Source organism: Erythranthe guttata, chromosome 10 (genome assembly GCF_056151865.1).
Source record: "Erythranthe guttata isolate IM_541 chromosome 10, IM_541, whole genome shotgun sequence".
Taxonomy (NCBI): Eukaryota; Viridiplantae; Streptophyta; class Magnoliopsida; order Lamiales; family Phrymaceae; genus Erythranthe; species Erythranthe guttata.
This window is the reverse complement of record NC_142542.1, coordinates 8,408,842-8,420,937: the sequence shown is the minus strand read 5'-3', so window position 1 is coordinate 8,420,937 and position 12,096 is coordinate 8,408,842. Positions and strand designations below refer to the sequence as shown.

Below are 12,096 nucleotides of genomic sequence, written 5' to 3'. Positions count from 1 at the left end.
AATAATAAATAGAGAAAGAATATCTAGATTACATAGAGAAAAAAATAGGTAAATCTTTTTCTTTGATTCTTCTTTGAGTGACAAATATGGAAATAATGAGCCCAGGTTCGACAATTCAAATTGAGTTCTCAAGATTTCCAATTTAATTTCAAAAGGGTGCGATTGATTCTTATTCATAGGAAGATGGTGATAGTCATGGTTTTCTTTTTCTTATTTTTAGATTGGTGTAGGAGTTTCTTATTCTTTCATTATTTCATACATTTTTTTTTTAATTTTAATTAATCTGTTAGTGGAATGTGAAAGATAAGATGGTCCAAAATCCCCATCAATACCCCCAAATCGTCGCTCTTTCGGCGCTCCTCCATCCATTCCACCGGAGTGAACGATCCCTGCAGTGATTTCAGCCCTGTGATTAGCTCGAGAAGCAAAACCCCGAAGCTGTAAACGTCGTTCTTTGGCAAAACAACATCGGTGTTCAGGTAATCCGTGTCGATGTAACCGAGCGAGCCTTGACGACGATCGGCGTGTGCAAGCTCTGCGCGTCATTCCTGAGTTTGCATAGGCCAAAATCGACCCGCTTGTCGTGGCCGTCGCTGACCAGGAGGACGGTGGACGATCCACCGGGGGACCGGTGATGGAGCGGAGGTATTCGATGGCATAGGTGATGTCCAGGGTGATGCTGAAGCAGTTGGACCAGGAGAGGGCGCGTGTGGTGTGTTGGCCCTAACGGGTGTGCATACGGTCAAATAGGTTTTGGATGTGAGATTCCGAAGAAGGGCCGAAATTTTATCTAGAAACATCTTTTAGCTGCCACCTCTCTCCTCCAAGACACGTTTGACAATTCCTAATCTTCCATTCCCAAGCTTAGCTAGCTAAACATATGAAGTTGCTCCACCTCCAATACGAATCCTAAAATGATTTCTGGCGAAGAAGAAGATGAATTATAGTCTTGGAAATTGCATGTGATGGTTTTATTTCTAACTTTGCAGACTTTTGATGATCGGATACCTGTTTTGAATATGTATGATCTTCTTGATTAATTTCTCTTGACAACCATTTTTCATATGATGATGGTGAGAATTACAACTGTTATTGCACCTCTATTCAAATTGTTTTTTCTGCTTGATGAGGAGAAACCAAGGAAATCTTTGATTTGCTTGTGTCTAACTAAACATTACTTCCTCTTTTCTTATTGCTTTTCATTATGCCTTCGAGCATAAATTAATACTTTGATATATGGACAATATAATTTTTTTTTTATAAGGATTAAGCGAAAGATTATAAATCAAGATTAATTTGGAGTTTAAACAAAAAGGAAAAAAATAAAGAAAGAGGATATTTTTTTATTTTTGTTTTTACTTCGTATTTGAATATAACAGATGTGTTAAATCTTACAATTTTCTGTTTTGATTTCTTTTCATGTAGCTTCAAGTTGATTTTCTTTCCTACAAAATTTGAAATACACATGTTTTTTCCTCTTTTAATTTTTACATCAATGCAAATGAAATTTATTAAAATTCCATCTATATAAATAAATATGATAAGGGTGATTTTGTAACTTTAGATGTTATCAGTCCCCATCAGGCAAACCAAATGTCAGAGTCCAATTATCCTTATTAAGTGTATCCTACAAACCAAACCCAAATTTTTAGTTACTATATAATCATGAACAGTAGAATATTATATAATCCTTCAAAAGTTATCTATCCCATACCTCAAACTAAAAGAGGCCTATATGTATATAATCACATGTGATATATAAGTATAGTCATATAGAGTGTAGTTTGCAGTTCATAGCTTCAAATCTCACTTTTAAACACTACAACAAATCTGATCTATCGGTTGCAAAAGAACTGTTTTGAATTGACGAACACTATGTCCTTTTGGCAAAAATTAGTGCATAAAACTTGTTCAAACATCAAGAACTGTGACAAAAAATCAAGTTGAGTTTAAATTTTACATTATAAATCAACTCACAATCACATGCATATGTTACTACATGTTACTATATGTTATTATATATTACTAGATGTGACTATATATGAATATATTTATCAATAGTTCAATCTTCATCCATATTCCAAATATGCAAAACCATTAATATAAAATAATTAGCTTTGAGAAATGTTTCAAATGAATCTAGCACATCAACATACATATTACTCCTACCTTAAATTGCATAACATCAAGCAATTGTACCGGTGGGATCTAATTAAATTTCATGTTTTCTATACAAAACCAATCATCCAAAGAAAACTTTTGAAAACAAAAAGTAAATAATAATAAATAGGGAAAATGGGGATAACTCCTCAATACATAAAATAATAGAGTTCATTTCCATTTTAATATTAACCATTTGTAAAGAAATCTAAAATTATATTGAGACCCCCTCACTTGTTTATTATTCCAGTTTTGCCCTTTCTTCTCCAACTTTTTCTCCCCCCCTCTTCTCAACCGTCATTTTCTTTCTCTCTCTCCTTCCCTTCTTTTTATATATTTTACGTATCTTTTTTTCTCTTTTCTCACATTCACTTTCTCTCTCCCCCCTCTCTCTTCCCTGATACGTCTCTTTCTGTTTCTTTTTTCTTTTTTTTTTTTCTCTCGAATCATTCGCTCTGTCTCACTTCTCTACTAAAATCGACTTGTATATCTTCTCTACCAAAATTGACGGATCCACAGCCGCCTTCATAGCTACCATTGGTTCACCCGTTCTAGCAACAAGGAAATATTCCGATTTGTTTTCCGACGAAGCAGCATCCGCCGTCGCCGCCGCTCTTTCTCAAAGCACCCCTCACCGCTGATTTTTCGATTCAAAAATCTCCGTCACTAGAGTCTCGCGTTATTGTCTCGGAATATGCTCATTTCATTGGTTCAAATCTAATTTTTCTAGGAAAATTAAGGCTGATGTACAGTGGAAATTCTTTTTTAGTAAAATTGAATTTACAAGGAAGGTACCCATATGCTTAAAACTATTGAGATCATTTGGGACTTTGGGCGTAGTTGTGAAAGTGTTGGAATTACTAGCCAACGATTGAATAGTTTGACGGTGCTGAGTTTTGGTCATAAAATTATGGTACAAAAATGATCATTGACTACTATAATTTAGTAGTTAACTATCACGATTTATAGCTAACTATTAAAATTTCATAGTTAACTTTCCCTAGTTTGTAGTTGACTGACACAATTTTATAGCAAACTAGTAGAATATTATAGTTGACTGCTAAAGTCAGTGGTTGAATTCATTAATTTAGTTGTTCACTACAATTTCGTAAATCTTTAAAAAAAAGGGTAAAAGTAAAAAAGAATCGAAATATAATTAAAAACAAAATTAAAATAAATAAAGAAGAGAGAGAGCACGCACAAATTGGTTGACCGATTCCTGTATTAAAGGGAGGGGGTCTAGTTCCAAAGAAAAATATAGAGATACAATGGAGATATTTAAAGTAGACGGGGTTGCACCATATTAAAAAAATATTTGATACCTAATTCTAATATTTTTGCTAACGAGAGGTTTATGCCTCATTAAACCTAATAAATAAACAAATAGTACCAAGAGCACTCAATGTGGCCCTCTCTTACAAATTATAAATGATTATTTGACTTAGAAATACACTGAATTATTTACGCTGGGCATAGAGAATGAAAATTATAAATGATTATCTGATTTCCTTGCTAATAATTGCTCACCCAATTTGAAATTACAGAGTGGCGGTTTCAGGACAAAACAACCCCTTCTCTGCCACCGGAACCATCTGCAAATCTCCCGCAGCGACGGAAGTCTTTCTCGACGACAATGACATTTGCGATTTTTCTCTGAAGCCTAGGGTTTCGAATTTGAAAATTACACAGGAAAGTTGTTGGCGAGAATGAAATTTTGGGAATTGATTTTGTACATTATTCTGAAGTCTAAACGAGTTCAATGGGAACCTGAATGCATGCAAAACCACTGAAAGATTTGGGGCAAATATTTTTCTCGTGAAATAAGAATGATGGCCAGAGAGATCTAGAGAGAGAGCGACAGATGAAGAGAAATAGAGAGAGCGAGAGATGTAAATGGCGGTTGTGGGTCTGAGACGTGTAAGTGGAAGAGAGAGGGTTAGGGGGATTAGGTTATTTATTGAGTTGAAACTAATAGGGCAAAACGTATATTTTATGTTTCCTATGGGTCTCAAAAATTAAGATCAAAATTTCAATTTTTGACCATGGCTAAAAACCTCATTGGACCTTCTCATATATGGGTATCACTCTTATGATGCGTATTAATCACCTGTAATAAATATAGTCGAAGAGATAAATTGGGTCACCGATCACGTGTTAGATGACCTTGAGATTCCTGCATAAAAAGTAAATGTGAACTAAGCCGACCTTGAGATTCCTGCATAAAAAGTAAATGTGAACTAAGCCGACCTTGAAATTCCTGCATAAAAAGTAAACGTGAACTAAGACGGGTTGATCCGGCGGAAACCCTCCAATGCTTAAGTGATATTTGGTTCGTGAAATAATCGAGAGAATTATAATAGCAAGATTGTTTGAGTAAAAATAACGTACCTTGATTTAACGAATCAAGTTCTATTTATACTTCCATGTTGGGTCGAAATCAATGTATCGAGCCCAAACCTTATTTAAAGGTGATTGGGCCTTCGTAGTGATAACTTCTAAACTAGGCTCAAGACCCAGTAAATAATTAAATTGTAGGTCCATTGAACTGCCTATTAAAATTGTAGGTCCAGTATATTGTGTTATAATTTCACTATGTATGAATTAATTTTGAGATTAAATTCTGAGCCGATCAGCCGATATTTAAGATAAATCGGATTCCACTATTTTTTTTTTACATGTTGCACTTTAAGTCTTCACTCTTAATAAATTACGCTAATTATAATTAGGGTCAGAGGGGTTACAGGTTCTGCTGGTTTTTTTTTTTTTTTCAATTATTATCCTAATTATATTTTTATTTAAACTATCCACGTGTCAATCATCTTATGACATCCAATTTTTCTATTAAAATAGGTTTCGATCTAAATTTGGACCCATTAATTTTTCTTGTTTGACTTTGCAGAAATATGAATAATCGGTAGTTTGCACGGAGAGATTGCTTGTTAGAATTAAGTATGATATTTTTTTTTAAATGTCAACTAATAGTTAGAATTAAACGAGGGATATTATTTCAATAAAGCGTCTAACATGCAGGAAGGTGAGAAGCGGTCAAAATCCAAGTAATCAAGTGGACTTTTTTCATATGGTAGTAGGTACACAAAGTCAAACACTAAATCACAGAGACGACCGATTCATCTTGATTCACATAAAAAATCAACTACTCTAAACCATAAACAAAGACAACTCCGATCCATCAAGAGATCGACAGAGGTAATTAATTTAGATTGGGAAGGAAGGATGAGGATTGATGAGTACAAGAAAATGAAATCATTGTCTACTAAAGAAATCACCATTCATGAATGCGCAGAGGCAGGGAATCTCACTGGCTTGCAGAGATTACTTCGTCAAAATCCTTCTCTTCTTACCGAAACTAGTGATGCTCTTGTAAGATCTATCTCTCTCTCTCTCTCTCCAATATATAAAACCGTATCACACATTTTGTGCTATTATTTAAATTACCTTCCAAAAATTTTGAGAGTGCTAACCCCGAACCCTGTAAACTTTGTGCTGGCTCTACTACCGTTTTCTAGCTCTACATTTGTAGTCCGCTTTCTTCGCGTAAGCTCATATTCGCAAGTCATATATGTACAAAATAAAGTTGTGGTCAGTCATGTGACAAATAATTGTAAGGGGCAGAGCATATACATCCATAAACACAATAGTCATCTCAGAGTCCATCATGACCAACTTTTATCTAATTTAGTAATTTTAATATTTGATTTTCGAGTAAAATGAAAAAGATCCCCCTTGTGTAATATTTAAGGCCAATAAAAAATCTTAGAAAAATGATGTGCCAAAAATCCTCCTTTAATCAGTTCAAACAAGTACACTCGACCCTTTCTTTTCATCTGTTCACCGCTCTCTGAAGAGACAAAAAAACCTCAAAAAAATATGCAATGGATCAATACTATTTAAATCAAGTTATTTGAAAATTAAAGATTCATCCCATCTTGTTTGTTCAAAAAATGAAGGTTCTTAAGATTTTCAATTTAGTCCCTCATATTTTCGCACCCATTGACCGTTAATATATATATAAAATATAAATAATAATAAGAAAAATTGAAAAAAAAAAAAGAAAAAAAAAAAAAAGAAGTTGTCTTCTTCCTAGCACCCCACAACCCGGGGCGGAAGATAAGAGGGGGAAGGGGGGCTGTGGACTCCCCCAAGATTTATATAAAAAAAAATTTAGTAATTTTGAGTAATATTTTAAGATATAAGTTTTGGCCCTCCAATCTTGTGTAAATATAAATTTTGACCTTCAAGTTTTTATTTTTTCTCTATTATTTTATGTAAATTTATATACATATTCATATTTATTATGACAATATAAAATATTATTGTTAAATCATGCCATTTCACATAAAGTAGATAAAATATTACTTATTTTTGTTTCATTCTTTTATGAATTAGTCTAAAAAAATGGGGGACGATGTCCTTGAACTCCCAAAAAATTTAATCTTCTTATGTTGTATCATTTCATAAGACCCTGACCCCCTAATCAAATTTCCTGGTTCCGCCCATGCCAGCACACCACCCTACCTCACCGACCCAATTCTTCATCTCCTATCTTTCCACCACCGGTTCTTCTTCCTTTTGTTTTGTTTTTCATTTTTTTTTTTTTTTAACGGGGGGAGTGTATGACTTTGACTACTGATTAAATGGGGTTTTCGGTTACTTAATTTGTTTAAACCCATGTTTTTTTGGCCTTTCGACATTACAGAAGGGGTGTTTTTGCATTTTACTCTTTAATTTTCTTGAAAATAAATATTGTCATCATTTTAAATAGATATTATAATTTCCAATTTAAAAAAAATTGAAAACAAAAATTAAAACAACTTACAGTAATATATAAGGTATTATTAATGTAGTGTATTTCATAATTTTTCTAGTAAGGTTCCTTTTCTCATATATTGTCATATGTCTTAAAAACTTAAATGATTAGAATGCGGTGACCGTTACACACTAAAAAAAAATTTAGTGGCAACACATATTTTTCACATAGTTAGGCAAAAAGTGTTGTCAACTTGTCACTAACGGGGTGTCGTTAATACTCTATAGTGACATTAAATAAGGATTAAGTGACAACAAAAAGAGCTATTACTAACAATAAAAGAGATGTTGTCACTTAGTGTGTACATTAAGTGACAACTTTTGTATTTGTCACAATTGAGGTGTCGCTAATGCAACTTTTTCTTGTAGTGACATTTGATACTTGTATAGTCTGGGGTTAATAAAAGGGGAACATAAGTGTACTTAACCTTTAGTTGTTATGCCTTTGATTTATGAACAAGAGATCATGAAAATCTTAGTTATAATTTTATTATTTGTATTGTGATGAACATTTTAAATTATCAATATCACTCTCGTCAAGTAAATATACATATAACATACAATAACATTTTCTGTGAGTTTTTTAGCAAAAAATACGCTTGTTAATTCTTTAGCACATATTTGAGTCCTAAGTAATTGTAGTTAATCACCTAAATACAACAATCCTTTCTATATTTTTCTTGGATGCAGATGCTACAAACCCCATTGCATATTGCTGCTGGTGCCAATAAAGTTGAAATAATAAAGTATTTGCTTGACTGGGAAGGACCAGGGAAAGTGGAGTTGGAAGCTAAGAATGCGGTATGTCCGTCGACGAAACAATAATTAATGTATTACGGTTTCATAATTATATTTTCATCTTCTGATTATAGATTTCTCCATTTTGTTGACAATTGTATGCACAGTACGGCGAGACTCCATTGCACACGGCAGCTAAGAATGGATGCAACGAGGCGGTCAAGTTGCTTCTCGACCATGGTGTCTATATTGAAGCAAGAACAAATGTACACTATTTTATGTTTTCTTTTTAGTGTCTTATATACTTGCAGTATCTGAATTTCACCAACATTCTTGTTGAATGACCATCTCAACCAAAAGTTTAAGCAGTTAGTGAAATGTATCATTTAATATTAATATCTCCAATAATTCTTACAAGTCTTTTGTTGTGCAAATTTCTTGCAGAACTCGATGACTCCATTGCATCTTGCAGTTGGTTATGCACTTCGATCTGGAGACAACTCGATTGTGAAAACGTTATCCGATTATAATGCCGATTGTTCCGCCAAAGACGATGTATAATGCATATTCATTTTTTATTTAATTTTAATATTGATTTCATTGATAATGAACTTTTATTTTGTCATGGATGTGGGCAGGAGGGTATGATTCCTTTAAACTATCTCCCAATAGGCCTACAAAATGAAGAATTGATGGGATTTCTGAAAGTTAATGCTCCGACTCAAACCGACAATTCCGAAGAATTGATGGTCCAGTCAAGAGGTGGAAATCGTATCAACAAAATAATGGGAAAGATTCATTCATCAGGAAACTCAAGGCCCGGAAATCACGAAGAACAAATAAAAAAGATCATGGGAATGATTCATTCATCAGGAAACTCAAGGCCTGGAAATTACGAAGAAAAAATAAACAAAATCATGGGAATAATCAGTGCATCAGGCAGCTCAAGGCCTGAAAACTACAAAGAAAAGATAAAACTAATCGTGGAGAATATTAACACATCAAGGCCCGGGGGGCATAATTACGAAGAATACATAAAAAAATTCATATTGGAAATGATGAATACGTCAGGCAGCTCTAATCACGAGGAACACGTAAACAACACGGGGCAATCTGATACATCGGGGTCCTCATTTACCGGAAACGGGTTCCAAAATTACGAAGAGCCAAGTGATGATCAAGATGGAATAGAAAGAAGGATGAAAGAGTTTGATCAAGAACTATCGAAGATAGTTGGATTGCATGAGCTTAAACTTCAGCTTAAGAAATGGGCAAAGGGGATGCTCATGGATGAGAAGCGTCGTGCGATGGGGATAAATCTCGGACCAAGAAAAGCACCTCACATGGCGTTTCTTGGAAATCCCGGGACAGGTATTTTCGCTCAATTATCGGCCGTTATTTATATCACTATTCTTTTTATTAATTGGATCGTTGAGTATTTCTTGTGCAGGTAAGACCACCGTGGCACGAATCCTGGGCAAACTACTTCAATCTGTTGGTGTACTTTCTTCTGATAGTGTAATAGAAGTGCAAAGATCGGATTTGATAGGAGAGTATATTGGACAAACCGGACCAAAGACTAGAAAAAAAGTATGAAATATTTTTATGTCGCGTATTGTTCTTAAAGCTTCTTCGATGTTTTAATAATAATGGATTGATGATTTTATAGATCGAAGAGGCTATGGGGGGGACTTTGTTCATCGATGAAGCATATCGCTTAGCACCCGAGCAGGGTGCAGGTCATAGCCAAGACTTTGGTGTGGAGGCATTGGAAGAGATTATGTCTGTGATGGAAGATGGAAATATTGTGGTCATTTTTGCCGGCTATACTGAGCCGATGAAGCGTGTGTTCTCTTCGAATGCGGGATTTTGCAGGAGAGTTTCCCACTTTTTTCAATTTGATGATTTTACATGCAACGATCTTGCACAGATGGTGATGATAAAGATGAGCAAGCAAAATGAGAAGAGCAGGTTGTACGGATTTAAGCTCCATCCTTCGTGTACACCCGGTGCTATTCTTAAAGTGATTGAGAAGAACTCCTCTGAGAAGCTGCGGAACAAACTGAATGGAGGTTTGGTTGATCATATGTTGAACAATGCTCGGGAAAATCTTGATTCGAGGCTGGATTTGAATTCTAAAGGCGATGAACTACTGACAATCACGTTACGTGATTTGGAGGCTGGACTTAAAATATTATCGCAGCGAATCAATGTTGACTGAAGAAGATGATGAAATAGAAATGAGAAGTTGGTTTGATTTGTGTGTGAATGAAAATGTTGTTGCCGGAAGATCATTGTACAAGTCCAGGATCATTGCATTCCTTGAGATGATTTTCTAATTTTCATTTTCTTATGTTTGTATTTAAATGAATTCATTTAATTAGTTATGTAAGGAAATAAGTACGAACATAATAGAACCTACCAATCAAGTTTTAGATTAAGTCGTCACTGTATCTATTTTCTTTGTGATGATCACCACTCTTCTCCTTGGCAATACCTCAAGAACATTAAGAACATGAGTTTTGATTAACAAAATTTTGAAAGTTTGTTGGAAATACCTTTTCTTTTACAATTAAACTACGTTTGACAAGATTAAGTGCTGAATGTTGAATGTTGAATAAACATTTGAACGGTTAAGAGCATTGTAATGTCGAATGCTGAACATATAAGTTTGTTTGGTAACTCCAAAGTCTTTCGTAACTTAATGATGTAATTTAACTATATTAACCATAATTATATTCCTTCACAAATAAATTTAATTACTAGCTAAATTATAATGAAAAAATACTAAAAAATCGTGACACTCATAAATATTAAATACTAGATTATTATATTATTTTAATAAAAATAAATACACTTTAGAAAAACAGAAAATGGGAAATAGGATCATAACAAGCATAATAATATTTAAATTAATATTAACCTACTATATTACTGTCTCACAGTAATATTACTATATATATTTGAAGTTTGAACACTGAATTAGTTTTATTTAAAATTTGCAATTCCAAGCAAATGCAACATAAAAGGTTTGATGAGTCAGATTGCAGTAAAAGGAATATGCATTATGAAAGCTTGCCCGGGGGGGGGGGGGGGGGGGGGGGGGATTTGAATAATCCGGATGGTCCGGATTGCTTATGTATAATATTGGAAAATTCTTGCATCCAACCGTACAAGGAAGATGAGAGCCAGAGAAAAAGCTCTGGCAGTGGAAGCAAGGTCTTCTGTGATAACTTCGTTAGTGATGTTCGTACTCCAGTACATAATAGGGACGACAATGAGGAGATGGAGGACAATGAGATGTATGATGATGATGATGATGAGACCGGGAGTGCTGAGCAGGTTGCGGCACACACACCGTGCAGGGCCGGTCCGACGTATTTGAGGACCCCGAGCGAGAATATATTTTTTTTTTGCATATTATGCTTAATGACATAATATAAATAAATTATTTATAAATAGAAACCTCATAAATAAAAGATTGAAAATATTAATGTATATCAAGATAAAAAAAATTATGTGACATAAATGTTAAAAAAATATGTAATAAATTTTCATTTGATTACATAAGATATTAAATTTTACGTCTACTTTTAAACTCAATTTAAAATTAATAACATAAGAATATTTTTTTTAAATAGAAGAATATGTTTATTTTAATAAAACAATAAATTTTTGCATATAAAAAATATATAATATGTATATATAATAAAATGGAAAACTGGCCCCTCTAGGCACTTGGGCCCCGGGCGTGGGCGCTGCTCACCCCATCCCAGGGCCGGCCCCGACACCGTTTGATCGTGTCGATGATTTTCCAGCGTTTGATAGTCCATCGTATTTAGAAGGTCCGCTCGAGGGCGAAACAAATAATAATGAGTTGATATACCTCAGTTAAAGTCACATATGGCGATGTATGTTTGGTTTGGGCATGTAACTATAATAATACTTTAACAAAACAATAGTTATTATATATTTGTCTACTATATATAGGATTAATCTCAAAATGACCCATGACAAGGGTACTTAATTAAAAAAGGGGCATCCAATTTTTTTGTCTGGTAAATATTTCCAGCTCATTCAAACTTATTTGCAAATAAGTAAAACCCTTTTATATATACCAAAATTACCATCAATTCCTTAAACTCAATTCAACTCCAATTTCATGATTTACGTTTGGCCCAATTTCACCAATTAACTAATTTTGACCCGCCACCACCGGAGACGCCGGTCAGCCGCGGCTAACTGCCGAAGACCCCCGGTCTTCGGCGTTGAATTTTTTTTAAATTTTTTTTCTTAAAAAAATATTTTAATTAATATAAAAAGTATTGGCTGCTAAATTACTGTCTCCAGCAGTTATTTAACTGCCGCGGA

At 34.1% G+C, this 12,096-nt stretch overlaps 1 protein-coding gene and 1 pseudogene across 1 annotated transcript; one reads left to right on the top strand and one right to left on the bottom strand.

The window, feature by feature from the left end:
* Positions 1-248: 248 nt before the first annotated feature.
* LOC148767435 (calmodulin-binding receptor-like cytoplasmic kinase 2) lies at positions 249-935 on the bottom strand (annotated as a pseudogene).
* A 4,356-nt stretch (positions 936-5,291) lies between these two features.
* Positions 5,292-10,176, top strand: LOC105969290 (uncharacterized). The gene is made up of 7 exons (XM_088824405.1): positions 5,292-5,541; positions 7,678-7,788; positions 7,893-7,991; positions 8,170-8,280; positions 8,364-9,096; positions 9,176-9,315; positions 9,395-10,176. The coding sequence occupies exons 1-7, from the start codon at positions 5,395-5,397 to the stop codon at positions 9,944-9,946; spliced, it is 1,893 nt and encodes a 630-aa protein (XP_088680531.1). The 5' UTR covers positions 5,292-5,394; the 3' UTR covers positions 9,947-10,176.
* Positions 10,177-12,096: the final 1,920 nt, after the last annotated feature.

Bases quoted from the DNA above. Each gene is read 5' to 3' on its own strand.
- LOC105969290 (XM_088824405.1), top strand. From the start codon at position 5,395: ATGAGGATTGATGAGTACAAGAAAATGAAATCATTGTCTACTAAAGAA. The intron at 5,542-7,677 runs GTAAGATCTATC...TCTTGGATGCAG, and splicing joins CCGAAACTAGTGATGCTCTT to ATGCTACAAACCCCATTGCA. The intron at 7,789-7,892 runs GTATGTCCGTCG...TTGTATGCACAG, and splicing joins AGTTGGAAGCTAAGAATGCG to TACGGCGAGACTCCATTGCA.